General features: G+C 33.7%; 1 protein-coding gene and 1 long non-coding RNA gene across 2 annotated transcripts in view; both read left to right on the top strand.

The window, feature by feature from the left end:
* The window catches only part of LOC306660854, a 610,682-nt gene that overhangs the window by 410,632 nt on the left and 183,400 nt on the right, over positions 1-16,650 (top strand). The gene's annotated exons all lie outside the window — the stretch shown is intronic.
* Positions 1-16,650, top strand: part of CPNE8 (copine 8) — a 199,266-nt gene that overhangs the window by 156,457 nt on the left and 26,159 nt on the right. Inside the window, exons 14-15 of the mRNA XM_079139378.1 lie at positions 6,527-6,573; positions 12,297-12,478. Coding sequence (XP_078995504.1) covers positions 6,527-6,573; positions 12,297-12,478 — 229 coding nt within the window. The remainder of the gene's footprint in view (positions 1-6,526; positions 6,574-12,296; positions 12,479-16,650) is intronic.

The following is a 16,650-nucleotide window of genomic DNA, read 5'->3' as shown; positions in this document are numbered from 1 at the left end:
ACTCATTTAAACTAAGACTTATAAAAGAAACTACTATAAATATTAAAAAGAGTCTTATAAACATTAAGAAGAACCTTATAAACATTGTTTGGTTAATGCTACATTCTAATTTTGGTCCATTAAAATGCATTCTTAGAAAGGCTAGGGTGTCCAGTTATATGCTTTAAGATGTATTTTACAAAAAACTCAGAGAAATCCATTCAAAGTCAGAGAAAGCTGTGTGTATGCTTCCTCATAGGAAATAGTGCCAATTTAGCCAAAATCTTGACAATTTTTTTGTACCAAGCAGTTTCATAGTTAATTTTGCATGGTTAGTCTGCACATTTAGCCAACTAAAGCGAAGTTTAAAGGAGCTGAGTGCTCTGATAGCTATGAACTTTTACAAAACTATTACTAATACTAGAACAAACCTTTAAATCTTTTCCTACTAATGATTAGCTAATTATTTCTTCTATAAACAGAATTTTTTTAAATATATGAACTTCTGTAGGAACAGAATTTTATCATCGTTCTTTGAAATTATTAGTTATGGACAATAGGTTTTGCTCTCTAAAATAGTTTCACTTTGGTAGGCAATTGAAAGGTTGGACACGAGAAATTAATAAAACAATAGTAGCTTACCAACAGCAGGTGGTAGTGGATCAAAGAGAATTTACCCTTGATGTTGCTTAGAATTGCTAATATTGAGTGAAGACTGCTTATTAATAGATTGCGTTATGGGTTGCTTTTAAGTTCTCTGCAGACAGTGCATTCCCTACTCCTGCACTGGTGGGAGCTTCACTCCTTCACCCTTGAACCACTGACCAACAACTATAGGAAGGATTAATGAAAAATAAATTTATGACAATGTAAAGAGAATATTGCCCCTTTTGACCCAGCAGAGGGAATGATTAGTATAAACCAGGAGAAGATGTCATAGGACCTCATTCTCTAGCATGCAGGGTGTTTGTCATGTGTAGGTACTTCAGAGTTTTATTTCTAATATTTAGTGGACTCCTTCAAAGAAGCTGTTACCTGTTTCTCATATGAGAAAACCGTGGTGTAGACAGTTGTTAATTTTGCAAGGATTCACAACTCTCTGCCTTGTTGTGATCCTAGAACTCAATCTCTAGTCTATATGACTGACATCTCACTGTCTTTCTTCTAGGTGCCATTTCCTCTCCTGCACCCACCTCATTTTAAATGGAATTCTGGATAATGCTTGTAATTGTGGTGTGATATTGATTTTTTTGTTAGATTATTTCGATTGTTACTTATGAAATCCTTTTTAACTGCTGATTAGAAAAAGAGATTAGCAATCTTGCATACCTTTTTGACTTGGAGTTCTTATACAGTAGGAAGATGAACTAGCCTCCTGTGACATTGTACTTTGGAGCATTCTTATGGTGTTAAAAAAAGAAATCAATGGGCAAAGAATGGAGAAAGAACATTTTGTTAATTTATGGAAACTAGATTCTGTAAGCATCAAGAATATTAGCATAAACTATTGCGGAATCATATCCCTTGTCATCTAGTTTCTTGTTAGTTCTTACTTTTGGTATTTCAGTGATCCCTCTGAAACCCAAAGTGTTTGGAAGGATAGAAAGGAAATAAGCTGGAGATCTAAGCTTACAATTACTTCAGGCAGTAGGATTTTGTTTGAAGGGGTACTCAGAGGACACCTTTTAACAAAGATGGATCATTCATGATGCAGCCTTGGGTTGGGCAGATTGGAACCTTAGAAGCTAGTGTGAAGAAAAGAATATCTGACATGGGAGGATCAGATTCTAGGCAAAACCTGGAACTCTGGTAGATCCAGGAATTTGATAAGCACTGTACATTCTAGTATTCAAGGAAGTATGTTGAACTCAGGTCCTAAAACACTTGCATCAATTAGATATAATAATTATTTTTAAAATGCCTTTAGCAAACAGGTGCTTTTCTTATCCCATCAACAAGAATCCAAGGAAGTTTTCTTTATTATGACTACAAATGAGGTATGAAGAGGTTTAGTAACTTTCTTAAGGGAACCTTACTGGTAGGTGAAAGTGTTTATATTGGAATTCGCATTTGTATCTTAAAACCTGCTCTCATTCTGGCAGCTCTCCATTGTTGGGGACAGTATTCCTGTGAATAGTTTATAAGCCTGGGAAGCAGGTATTTTGAAGAGGCAGGAAGGTTTGGAGTCAAGCAAATCTGTACTCTCATTCAACTAGTTCAACTACTTTTAAGAAAGAGGAAAAAGTTAAGACAGAAAAGGGTATAAAGTTTATCTCATGATGAGATAGAGTAAGCCAAGCTAGGTGACAGTGACTGAGGAAAGAGATCTAAGAGTCCACAGTAGGTTCCAGAACTGAAGTATAAACTAGAGTGCATATTGGTAAAACAAGGCAGAAGCGTAGTGCTGGTATCCATGGACAGAATGAGGTGGGTTTTAGAGTTGGGTGGGCATCCCAGTATTTATCAACTCTAGATTCCACTAGCTAGTGAATCTGAATCTGTTAATCAAAATTAAATAAGGTTGGAGGAAGTCCATCTTTAGGATTAATAATGTTCAGTTTGTTCAACAGAATTCAAAATTGGAAATCAATGAAAACAGACTTTTTATACACACCCATCACAACTTAGTTTTTACAATTAATTCATAATAACAGCTGTGAAAAAGATCTAAGATGATACTACAATGTGTATGTGTGTGAGTGCATAATTTTCTCTGACAAGCATATCTATATATGCTTATTTTCTATGGATATTGTTGTACTAGCAAATTCTTTACATCTTGACATTTAATTTTTCTGTCATTCACAGTTTTTGAAAAGGTGGCAAAGTAAAACAGGAACACTTTCCAAGTATATGTTTTAGCAGTACTAGGATGGTATGCATCAGGAAGTCTCATGAGATGTTGGTTCCAACTTATGCTATTTGGCAGGCATAACTTTTTTATATTCTAGAATATGGTTCTGCTAACTGGGTTTCTTGAAACCTTGCATTTCCTTTTCTGTTTCTAAAACATAAAATGACAGCTAAAGTAACACTTCCTAAGCAAAATGTTTCGAGGATTTATATGTGATTGTTTTTATGAATATTCTATCAGGTGTCCTCTGTGTGAATTCAGAATTTTTACTTTGACAAGTGATTGATTTTTTTCCCTCTAACATTAGACTTCAAGCAATATTAGAGAATGCAAAAGGGTAACAAGATTATTGGTGATATTTTTTGACTTGCTTTTATAACAGATCATTTATTATTGTCTTTGAGAAATCTGTCTTATAGCCCAGAGTTGTCATCTTGCTAGCATTTTACTTTATAACATTATTAATTAATATTTTCTAAAAATATAGAATGTGGCACTTGGTATAATAAGTATACATTGTAATAGGAATGAAAGCTCTCAGGAATCCTGGGAATGAATAATCTGTTACCCACAGATAATGTGCAGTTAGTTCTTAGTTTACCCTATTGATTATCAATTCAATGATAAAATGCCAGGCTATTTTTGTCGTTTTTTTTAAGAATAGAAAGTTGAAATTGGAAGCTCTGTGAGATCAAAGATGGTGCTTCATTTGTTCCATTTCATTTCATCACTTAGCACAGTACTTGCCAATTGGAAGATGCTCAATAAATAATCGTTGCGCTTTAGTTTTTTAAAGGAAAAAAAATCTCAGCAGTATTATAGTAGACTAAGGGACCATCATTACCACGAGAAGCTTTATATTTGAGCCATAATATTTTCCTTCTGATCTGAATACTGCTGCTGATTCAAAGCAATAAAGGAGAGAAATTCTTTCTGACATGCATAATGAGACAAAGAATTAATCAAACCCTGTAATTATTCAGCCACCAAATATGCATCAAGCATTCTGCTTTACTTCTCGAATGTCTCTATTACTCCATGATTACCAAATGGTCTTATTTATCATTTAGTACTAAATGCAACCACCTTTTATATTTAGTCTTAGAGCATCCTGTGTTTTAGTGGAACTCCTTGGGCCTGCCCTCTTTCTCTATTTCTCTCTTTTCTTTTCTATTGTCTCTCTTTTTTTTTTTTATATGTTTATTTTATATATATGTATATTTTGAAAATGCGTGTATTTTAGATATATTTTATATGTATATATTAAATAAATATGTATCTACTTGATCTTATAATTTTGTTTAACCATTTAGGATTTTTTTGTTAATTCTAAATATCTTTTCTTTACTATTATTATTATTATTATTGTATAAGGTATATAGTTCTTTAGTTAGTAGCCATAACTTTTTTTTGTAGTTTTGCTAGGCACAACTTTAACTTTGAGAGGACCTTTGTATCTATGACTATTGATGTCTTTTTTTCTGCAAGTAATTGTTCTAAGAAGTAAATGCATATGCCATATGTAACCTTAGAGAACAATTTAGAAACAACCATAAAACGAAGGTACTCATTGTGAGGGTCCAATTATGCAAAGCCTGTCATAAGAGGTGAATCAGGACAAGGTTGTTCATCCCTACAGTTGAGGCAAGACTGAATCAAAGATCGAACTTCAAAATTGATCTGATAATTTTATGATTAATGTGCTTCATAACATACTTGATAGTAGGACATATTTGCCCAAGCATAAGACTACCTCAGGGTATCTTTATAATAATCAGTATCTTTTATAGTGTTCCTATTATGGCTAGGAAGTTTGCAAATATTTAATTGTAGAAACAACATACTACATATGGTTTTTGACCTTGGATATGAACTCAAATTCCAATGCTGGCATTTATTATTGGCTTGGGAAGATACTAAGTTTTGTGAGAAAAACTTTTATCTGTAAAAGGAAGACAGTAGTTCTTTATTAAATTATTGTGAGGTTAATTGATATTATGCATATAAAATATAAGCATATGTTATACACTTAAATATATTTCATATATAAAATTTTACATAGTTTTCTTTCAGTCCTCATTTTATTACTGTGTACCAGGAACTTGCCCTCAAAGAGTTTTGAAATTTTACTAAGGTCACCAACTGAGTTGCTGGGACTTAATCCCTATCCTTTCCAATTCAAAAGCCATACCCTTTATAAGACACTATACCATACCCTGAATTATGGTCACTTGTTCCCAAGAACACTGCATGACAAAGCAGTGTGCTGATGGAGACTGTTCTTTTTAAGCCCTCAAAGGAGTTTGTTTGGAAATGTTCTCCCAAAAGTCTCACTGTAATCTTTTTCTGAAAGTTTGTACTCATTTTGGTTCATGTTGGTTAGTGTTTTGCTCCACGTTAGCCTATATTCTTAGCCTACAAACCTGATTTCTGCTCAGAAGAGAAGTTACCACATAACTATAAAGGAAATCTACATTAGTTCTTGTTAAATGTAACCACAAAGGTTGTTCATTGCTTAGGGGGAAAAATAAATTTGATTCAATCCCTGAATCATACTTAAGTCTTTTTACACTAAATTTTTGGAGAAAGAAGGAAATATTGTTATACCTTTGGTTAAGAGAAGAACAAGGAACCCTATAGGACAGTACCTTGAGTCAGATTATTTTTTTAAAATCCTATCATCATCATCATTTATCCAACAGTTCCAAACTTTGAAGTGTTGCATCAATTGTTCAATGTGTCAAAAGTAAATTTTGGTAAAACATAGTCCAAGTATCATGTTTTCAAATGATTTACTTTTTAAAAGGAATTATTTTTATATTAAATGTGAGTGTATGTTGTTACTCATCATTATTTATGTATTTGATGTTTTCTTTGGTAAGAAAGAGATGGAATTCCATACAGAAATAGTCATAAGTATTCCCAAGCAAATTTTTTAGATGAATGCCACCTGTTTGGTTTCCAACAGAAAAAAAAAAAAAGAGAGAGAGAAAGAGGAAAAATAAAAACTGACATATTAAAAACACAAAAATCTGACTCAGTAAAATAATTTTGTTAATGACCATGTGCTGAAATTTTTAAAAATATATAGCAAATATCAGCTTCTCCATATTTCTCAGTGATGTATAAGTATACATGCATATACATAGAGGAATAACATGAGCAATTAGAGATAAATTAGTACTTGGAATTCTTAATTTCTGAAGAAAATAGAAGAGAATCCTACTTTCAGAATTGCTGAAAGAAAATTAGTTTAAGCAATGACATCAGAAATGATTTTAGCAATGCTATGCTTTAAGATGTAGCATGACTACAGAATGATCTTGATCTTCATATAAATTAATAATAAATGCTGGCATTTGAAACTGGAAAATAATTATTTACAATTTGACTTCTTCAGTGTGAGCTGCTCCCTTTGTTATTGTGATACAAAATATAAGCTACTTTTATTCCTAGGACTTTCATTTTTCACTGTATATCTGTATGAATATATTTTTATCAGTGGTATTTTTATCAAGTTCTTACATTATAAAACTGCCTGTCTAATGCTATCCAATGTATATTGTGATGTATTTGCACATAATGGACATTTAGGAAACTTAGTCACACTAAAAACATATAACACAAGTGGAAAACAAACTCCCTTTATGCACTTATTTACCTATTAATGATTCTCATTTATTTATATTCTAGAACCCAAATCAACTTCACAGTGGCTATTGATTTTACAGCATCAAATGGTGAGTATTAAGACTGTTCCCTGATAAAAGCTATCACCAATTAAATGAAAAATACTTTTTTTATTTTTATGAGGGTTAGGTGTTTCATTTTTACCTTTACATACTTTTCATTTAAAAAAATCACATAGTTTTTCCTACATTTTTAGCATTACAAAAAGTTAAAATATGTAAAAGACTACAAAAAATGTCAAAAAGATACATAATAGATTTATTAAATGTTGAAATGTTGTCCTTTTTTGCTCCGTATGTATTTAAAAAGAATAGAAAAATTTTAGAGATTGTTAATCTCATTGTATATCCCTGGCTGATTCTTATACCCTTTATTCCTTTCTATATATAAATACAATTCTGATGTGTGTCTAATTATAATCCTCATTTTTATAGGTTTGTGTGTACTAAGCTATAGAAACATAATTTAACAATGCATGTACCTTACAGAACTTGATTAATTTTTACTAATTTATTTTTAAGAATTACTCATACTAACATATTTATATCTTGTTAATTAACTGGGACTGACATATAATATTCCATGTTTAGATATTCATACTTCATGTATGAAACATTTTAAGAAAGAAAATTTAGTATACTTTTAATTTTATTTTGGACCAACTTTGTTTCAGGTATACCAACCATTTGAAATCCATTATTAGGTATCACAAGACTATGAAACTCATTGTCTTTTACCAAAAATAGTGACTAGTTTTATTTGTCTACAGTTGGTCTCCAACTTATGTTTTGGCTTACAAACATTACTTTTTTACATTTTTTTTCAACTTTAAAAAGGTATGGAGAATATACATTCAGTAGAAACCATTTTTCAAGTTTTGCATTTTGATCTTATCCTGGGCTGGAGAATGTGGTACAATATTCCCTCCTGGTACTGGGCAGCAGCCGCAAGCCACCATACCAGTCCACCTCACAACCATAAGGATGAATGCCTGATTCCCTGTAGTATGCAGTTGCTAGGTCATGATATTCAGTTGGCTACATATACTAGGTAATTTTTGATTTTTAATATTTTCAACTTATATCCCAGTAAACATGAGACATTAAACACTACCCTATCATCAACTGAGGAGCATCTGTAGGGTTATTCTTATTTTTCAAATTACTTATTGTGCCATAGCTTTCACATTATCTTTACTTCACATTTCTCTTATATTGACTCATATGTCACAAAATAACAGAATTTTAGGGAAATGGCCCCATAGGAGGTCACTTAATCCACCCTTTTCTTTTACAAATGAGGAAACTGAGAGCCAGAAAATCTTTATACTAGTTAAAAGATTAGTCATACAGGTACAACTGCAGATGAGGAAACCAAACTGTAATTCAGTTCCTTTCAGGTATGTTGTTTATTCTCCAGTACTGTGACTTCAAGTTAATGATGTTTCTCGTGTTATTCAGTACAATATGAAATAAAAGTAATAAAGGCAGTTGGTTTAAAAAAAAACTAGCTTTTGTTGAACTGATATATTTTAACACAATTAGGAGAAGCAAATATCTGTCAATTAAGACACAAGCTCCTGAAACTTATTTAAGAAGTGGATGATCTGAATAGAACTATAACAAGAGATTGAATTAGTAATTTAAAATTAAAAAATTGTCCTCAACGTTTATCTACCATGACACTCAGACAGTTTCACTGGTAAATTCCATCAAATATTTAAAGAATCAATACCAATTCTTCACAAACTCTTGAATAAAAACATAAAAAAGGTATTTTCCCTATTTCATTCTATGAAGTTGTTATTGCTTTAATGCTAAAACCAAATAAAGCCATCACAAGAAAAAAAAATTAAAGGTCAGTATTTCTTGTAGTTATAAGTTATAAAACTCAAGAAAACAGGGGTGTATATTTATTTTCTTGCATTTGGCAGTGATTCTTAAGTGTGGCACCAACAACATGAACAATAAAAAAAAATAGGTAAACTGAACTTCATCAAAATTCAAACATTTTATGTTCTAAAGGATACTATCAAGAATGTGAAAAGATAAGCCCCAGAATGGGAGAAATATTTGCAAAGCATACATCCCATAAGAGACATATATCTAGAATATATAAAGAAGTCGTCTAACTGAATAAGAAAGAAAAGTGATCAAATTTTAAAAATAGGCAAGGAATCTGAATAGACATTGCTCCAAATAAGATATGCAAATGACCTATAAGCGCATGAATAGATTCTTGGCATGTATAGGCTTCAGGAAACACATCAAAAGCATAGTATTCTACAACTATTTGACTGACTGTAATCAGATAACAAGTATTGGTGAGAAATTTTAGAATATTCTGGATGGGTATATAAGATGATACACTTTGGAAAACACAGTTACTCAAATTGTTAAATTAAAAGCTACCATATGACCCAGCAGTGTCACTTCTAGACATATGCCCAAGAGAAATGAAAACGTGCAAACAGAAAAACTTCCCCCATGGATGTTTGTAAGAGCAAAATAGTCAAACTATGGAAACAACTCAAATGTCTGTCAACTGATAAGTGGATAGACAAAATGCAGTATGTTTATACAATGGGATGCTGAGCCACAATAAGCAGGAGTGAGGAACTGATGCGTTCTACAACATGGGCAGATGTTGAAATCACAAAGCTGGTCACACAGACCACATATGATATGTGCCATTGTATGACATATTTGGGTTAGGAAAATCAGGAGAGACACTGTTTAGAGCTGGAGCAGATGACAAGCAGGCAAAAACTAAAGTACAGTGTTCCTTTTATGCATATCTGTGAATGTATTGTACTAAAAATCATAGATTGTGTATCATTTGTAAATGATGTGAATTATGTCTCAATAAACTGCTAACAAAGAATCTACATTTAATTTATCTTACAAAGGCATAGCGTACCTCTAAAATAAAATGAGATTTAAGTTTGATATTATTCTAGGCTTAACACTATTGTAAAAACCTTAAGTAAAGAATGATAACTAATGTCAAGGGCTGTGGAATCTGACTGCCTAGATTCATATTCTAGTTTTACCAACTATTTACTCTGTGTGATTTGGAGCACGTTATTTCATCTGAAAAATGGGTATAATAAAATTACCCATGCCATGTGGTTGTTGAAACCCTTAAGTGAGATATGAAGTTTTTCCACATGTTAGATTCCCTGTTATTATAACTATTATTGCTATTGTTATAATATAACTATTATTGCTATTATTATGATATTGATTCAATATCATAATAACCTACTACAATCCATTTTGTAGAAGCACCTTTGCAGATACAGAGGAAGGACAAACATAGTCACAGACTCTAGGAGTTGGCAGTTAATTTTTAATTGCCAAATTTTATAGTACAGAACATAAGAGCCATTAAGAATAGAAAGAAAAGACAACAAGGGCCTGGCTAAAGAAGAAAGTTGTTTGGTACACAGAAGACATAAGGTGGAGGAGAAGAAAATTATTTTCAGGTCAGTGTGGCAACTTGAGAAGTCTATTGAGATGGGAGGGAAGTATTAATTGGTGTGCAGTGGAGACGGTCCGGATGAAGATGCTGGGAGGAGGGTAGAGTCCCATTATGATGAGAGGTTAAGATGTTAAGACATGCTGGGATATTAATGGTTTGGGTTCTTTTTGTTTGTTTGTTTGTTTGTTTGTTTTAGAGAAATAGAATTATTTGTCATATTGCCACCACTGGGTAGCAACTCTTATTTGAGAGTTGTGTTAAATAATCATTTGGTTCAGTAATGGTATTTCTATTTCTGACTCTAGTAGACTTTTGACCAAGTGACAAAGTCACTACTTTAAATTGAAATAGCAAAGAAAAATTTCACTGGATAAATTAGAAAGGCAAGGAAAGGCTGGGTGCTGTGGTACATGCCTGTAATCCCAGTGACTGGGGGGCTGAGGCAGGAGGGTTGTGAGTCCAAAGCCAGCCTCAGCAAAAGTGAGGCACTAAGCAACTCAGTGAGACCCTGTCTCTAAATAAAATACAAAATAGGACCGGGGATGTGGCTCAGTGGTTGAGTGTCCTTGAGTTCAATCCCTGGTACCCGCCCCCATCAAAATAAAATAAAATAAAAGGCAGGGAAGACTTTATTCAAGCCTTTTGCAATAGGGATCAAGAGTAAGAAGAGAGAAATTAAACTCTAGGACTCTGAAGCAAAAGGCTGGAGGGATTTGAGTGCTAGGGTGATTTAATGGGACATTAGCAGGGAGATTGGTCTGTTGTGAGTAGGCCTCTGTATTTGCTAATTGGCTTTTATTGAAAGTAGGCTCCTGCCTCTTTGAGACTAGAAGATAGGGGTACTGTCTTTTTAGATGATTACATTTCAAAGAAATGGTCCCCCCAGCTTCTTGAGGAAGATACTACATGGTTATAGAAGGTTTTTCCTTTGAGAGGAGAAGAAAGAATTTACAGTTGCAAGTTTTCTAAAGCAAATGCTATAAGAAAAGTGAGGTCAGAGTCCTGGAGTCAGGAAGAAACCATTCAAAAGTCAGTCAAGTTGAGGTGAACCTTAAAAACATCTATAGAAGACTCTCTTTTACAAATTTTGTCATGCAGAACCAACATGTGAATGCTGGTAGCCCTTTGGAAATACAGATGCATTTGTGTCATTATATATATTATAAACCAAGAGAAAGCTCTCCTTTATTTTGTTTCTTTCTGAATTGCAAGTATCTATTGTTACTTTTTTTCCCTTATCAGGGGAAAAAAAAAAAAAAGAATGCCTCAAGGCCTTCCATCTTTGGGCCATGGTTTAATGTGGAACAGACTTGTATGAGCTATTACAAGTCCCATTGAACTTTCCATTTTCACTGAAGAAACTGTATGGACTTGGAGGCTGCCTTTGTGCTGGCAGTTAGGGTGACTTAGTATGAACCTCAGTGTGTCTGAGTGGTGTTTTACATTCGCTCTCTAGGTCATCTTCATTCAGATGCACAACGTATATAGAATAAGCATTTTAGAAATAGAAAACCTTGTGGATAATCCAACCAATAACAACAGTGGTAGTTAAGCTTACAATTAATTCTGTGGTACTTTATTATTCAAATCACTTTCAAACACACAACCTTATTTTGTCCTCCCAGGAAATCACTAAGGGAGGATTTATTTTACAGATGTTGTCCTAGAAATGGTGAGACTTGCCTCTGGGCTTTGGCTCCTAGCTTACTGTCTAGTTAGCAAGTCTGAATAATTTTTCCAATCTAAGTATCTAATCAGCTCAAATTAAGAAAAGCTCTGCTTTTCTTGAGTGATAAGTTGGGATGGTTCTCAAATGTTCAACTTATATTTGTGATATGATTTTAGGAACGGCTTATAATTATTGAATTCATAAATCATTCGGGTCCTCTGATTATAGGCACAAGAATTCAACTTGAGGACACACGATTGTTTAAAAGTAAAAATTATACTACAAGAACATTAACAAAAGTACTTTCATGCTTCTAGAATGGAAGCTCAAAAATAGCCTGTACTATTCACAATAAGGAATAATTTTTGAAAAATTCTTGACATGATTTGGAATTTCTTTGAAAAGCTTTCTGTATCTCTGATAATATTGTAATACATCTTTATATGTTAATATCCATCCAAAATGAAACTATTAGACACACTGTGGAAATAGAAAATCAGGAACTGGGCAGAAAATCATGATTTTCAATATTTTATTCTGAAATGGACACCAGAGAACAGTGTTGTTTTAAAATATCCTTAGCCTGGTGACTTACGTTTGCGACACGTCTTATGTTGTCAGGCAACCCTGCCCAGCCCACTTCTCTCCACTACATGAATCCTTACCAGCTGAATGCCTACGGCATGGCGCTGAAAGCCGTGGGAGAAATCGTCCAAGACTATGACAGTGATAAGATGTTCCCTGCCCTGGGTTTTGGTGCAAAGCTGCCTCCAGATGGAAGGATATCTCATGAATTTGCTTTGGTAAGAATATATCAAAGGGATATGATATTTTGAAAAAATAATATGTTGACTATTTTAACATTGATTTTCTACTTATTCTTTACTCATTTGTGAACAAACCTTCATGACCATAGTGTCAGCTCCATTTTGGTAAATAAATAACTTAAGAGTGTGATCTTAATGGGAAACAAAGATAAATTAGATGAGTGAATCTAACTGAAGTATTCCTAATTTTTAAATAGGAGGTCTTTTCCATTTCTGTTGCTTCATAACAGACATCCCTAAAACTTAGAGGCATAAGACAGCAACATTCCTTTATGCTCACAATTTGCGGGTCAGGGATATGATGTGCAGTAGGACATTTCTCCTTTTCAACATCTGGAGCCTCTGCTACTATGACTTGAATGGCTTAGAGTTGTCTGGAATTGTCAGGCTAGGACCATTCTTCTGAGCTTCACTTTTGCCTATTGGTTGAATTCCTCAGGTCTTCTCTGTGTCATGTCTCCTGGGGTGCATGTGTCTTCTACTATGGCTTCTTTGTCCAAGTTCACGTCCAACACCTAAGCAGAGATAGCTGAAAGGCTGGGGCTCCCTGGACATCTTTTCCCTTTTACATCAGGCCTATCCATGTGGTTGTTGCAGGTTTCATTCTTGTATGGTGGCTTCATGGTGGCCACATTGCCCAAAGTGAGTTTTTAAGTCTGAGAAGGAAACTCCAGAACTATTCATAGCATAGTCATAGGAGGCCCAGAATGTTTTATTTCTGTCACATTCTATATTGTTTATGGAAGTTACTAAGGTCAGCCGCAGTTCAAGGTAGGGGAATTAATTTTCACCTCTCAGTGAATGTATTGAAGAATGTCTGGCTATCTTAATTACCACCTTTCTTCACACCTAAGAAAAGGAATGACTGTGTTAAACTAAATGAAGCTTATTAATTTTTCTTATGTTACCTCTCATCCTATGTGTGATTTTTTTCTCTCTTTTCCTCTAATTCTCTTGTTTTCTGCTTTGCCTTCATCCACATTCATTCCATGTAACTACACCAATGTGGATATAAACTGCTGAGGAAGGATTTTTTAATTTGCATTTTAATCTGTTCTTTGATCCCAAAATAACACTTATAGGATAGAGATTGCTATGGTTCAGATGGATTCTCTCCAAGACTCTGGTGTTGCCAATGTAATAGCATTAAAAGGTGGGACCTTTGAGAATTTAAGAATTGATTAGATCTTGAGGGTGGAATGGGATTAAAGCCCTAATAAAAGAAACTTTAACTAGCCCTTGGTCTCTTTCCCTTCTGCCTCTGTCATATGAGGACATAGCATTCTTCATGTCTGTAGGATGTCCCTCAGTAGACAACCAAACATGCCAGAGCCTTGACCTTAAACTCCCTACTCTTCAAAAATGTGAGACACATTTTGTTGTTATAAATTCCCCAGCTTCAGCTATGCTGTTGTCATGACACAAGATGGACTAAAACAGAGCTCTTTAAGCTTTATGGAAAAGAGTCTCCCAAACTGATGATGAGAGCAACAATAATTATGTCAATGGTGATGATAATCTCTCTATTTTACATCACTATTATTTTTTCAAGAACCTTTTATTTTCTTGAGTAGGTAAAACAAACTGGGGTTAAGTGGTCTTGGTTCAATGAAATGGTATTTGATTTGGGACTCCATAATTACTAAGTATCGAGGCATATACTCACTATCTCATGTAATCTTTGTAATTCCTGAGAGTTAGTTGTATCATGACAGATGCATTACACTACTCCTATTGACTCTGTGAGGAAAGTGCCCTGCAAGAGTATACCTCAAACTCAGAGGCTTGGAATTTAACCAGAGTTCTAAAGGACAGGACTTGAACCCCAGTCAGTCTTTTCTCAGGATCTGAGCTCCTACTACCAAACCGTAACCTATGAAAGCACTGTCATCCTACCACTTAGATGCATGCTTTATCAACACAAGGATATTTCCAAAAGCTTTGATATGATTTATTTCATTTTCCTCAAATATGTTTTGAAAAGAGTATTTTTACATTTTTGTTTCTGTACTTATTCTTGCTTTCCTATTCTATCACCCAGACACTTTCTGGAAAGGTTGCTGCAGGGTTTAATTCTTTCTTCCATGAAATAGCCCACATGTCACACTCTCAGTGTCAAATAAAAATGAGTATCTGTTTGGATTTTGTTGTGTCTTAGAGAATTAAAATCTCCCAGAAACTTATAAAACCATGAAAATCATTCATGTGATCCTAAGTCTTAAGTGCCTCAGGAAAAAGGTCATGAGCTATTTTAAAGCCTAGGAAAAGGAATAATTGTGTTAAACTAAATGAGGTTTATTAATTTTCCTTCTACACATTTCTTTTCACCCTTGTGTATAATTTTTTTTCCCTTTTCTCTCTCCTGCTTTTCTTTCTGCTTTTTTTCTACCTCTATATTCATTCCATGTAGGCAAGCCTATACAGGTATCTACTTCTAAGGAAAGTTTTTTTTTATTATTATTATTTTTTAACTTAAGCTTTTTTTCCTAACCCAATTCAACTCTTTCAGGATAGATATCATACTCCCTGGAATCTATGAAGCCTAGTCTCCCCAACTGATGATAAAAATGATGGTTATTTGGATGGTGATAATCTGAATGCCTCCATTTAGTATTACATAACAATGGCATTACTTTATTTTTTTTTTCAGCACCCTTTTGCTTTCTTGGATAAGTAAGACTAATAAGGATTAAGGAGATATTTGATTTGATACCTGCTAATATATTACATTAACCTCATCCTAAATCACTGTAATGTATATATAAGTACTTAACATGGCAAATACAAAAACTTGAGTCCTGTGTCAATCTGACAATGACTGAATACTAGTATTAACAAATCCTCATATCTCTATGGTAAGATTATATGATGTATATTTACTGCCAATATAGTGAGTTAGTGACATATAGTGAGATCTATATATAGTCATTATTTCACCAACTTAATTTTTCAAATGGCAAAGGAGGCATGTTTGAAAATGAATAATCCCTAGTGAGTGATTTTGGCTAGCACAGATGTCAAAATTGAGCTTTGGTTTATCCACAAAGTCTCAGGTAAACCCAGTCTTTCATGTGAAACATGTATAAGAATAGATACTATGGCTAAAGAAAAGGGAATGGAAAACAAAGAATTTCCTGCAGTTTTAGCACTTCTGGTTGTAAAAAGAGTGAGTCATCTCTCTCTTCTCTTTGTAACTTTTGATGACTCCTTGTGGGGCTATTCTAAAAGGCAATCGTGTGGAGTTCTAGAACAATATTTCCAATGGGCATGTGGCCAGGGCCCTTTAAAGAGAGTCTTCCACATTGATCAGCAGAGAAATGCTGCCCCTGTCCAATTGATAGCTGCTTCTAAAAGTCTAAAGCTCTTGCATACCTTTCACTTATTTTAGCACTTAAATCTGTACATTTTAATGTTTACATGTATGTCGTTCTTCCAGCTAAACACTAACAATTTAATAACCAACAGTCTATACATAAAATGGAAGCTCAAAAGATGTTTGCTGGTTGAATAAAAGGAATAATTCTCCCAGATTTTTCCCATAGTAAAGAAAATCTCTGAGTAGCAACAAATACATTTCATAGCACAGCAACAGCTTCTCTTTGGTGTCTATCAGCTTCTTAACCCTGCTGAAAACTGTTACAGGCTATAGGCAGCAATAGACACTATGGGTTTCTTGCATGGAATGGAATTCAAATCCCAGTAGGATTCCTGAGATAGTCTTGGGAGGGAAATGCATGAGACCTTGGACACTCCAGTCAGGTAGGTTTCTGTGGTGGGATTATTTCTCATTTGACTTCAGTTCTCCATACTTTTTTACATATTTACAAGTTAACATTTATAATTTTATAATCTAAAAAGTTATTAATTAAAAAGAAATTATGCAATAAGGCATCCTTTGCCTTCTTCATTAATAACAGAATTAAGTGCATTTAATATTAAAAACATCTAGTTTTACTTTTATGCCAGAGTCACACATAAATTCATTCCAATTTCTTTCAACAAGCAAAAATTGATTCCATATATAATTAAAGAAATTAGCTTTTAAACAGACCCCCCAAAATAAAAACCTTTTTAACTCATTACAATTTTACCATTAAGAGCAAAATATCCTTTGGGTAGCTGTAAAATATTTAAAATAATCCTTATAT

Source organism: Sciurus vulgaris (genome assembly GCF_902686455.1).
Source record: "Sciurus vulgaris genome assembly, chromosome: 5".
NCBI lineage: Eukaryota > Metazoa > Chordata > Mammalia > Rodentia > Sciuridae > Sciurus > Sciurus vulgaris.
This window is presented reverse-complemented; position numbering and strand designations above follow the sequence as displayed.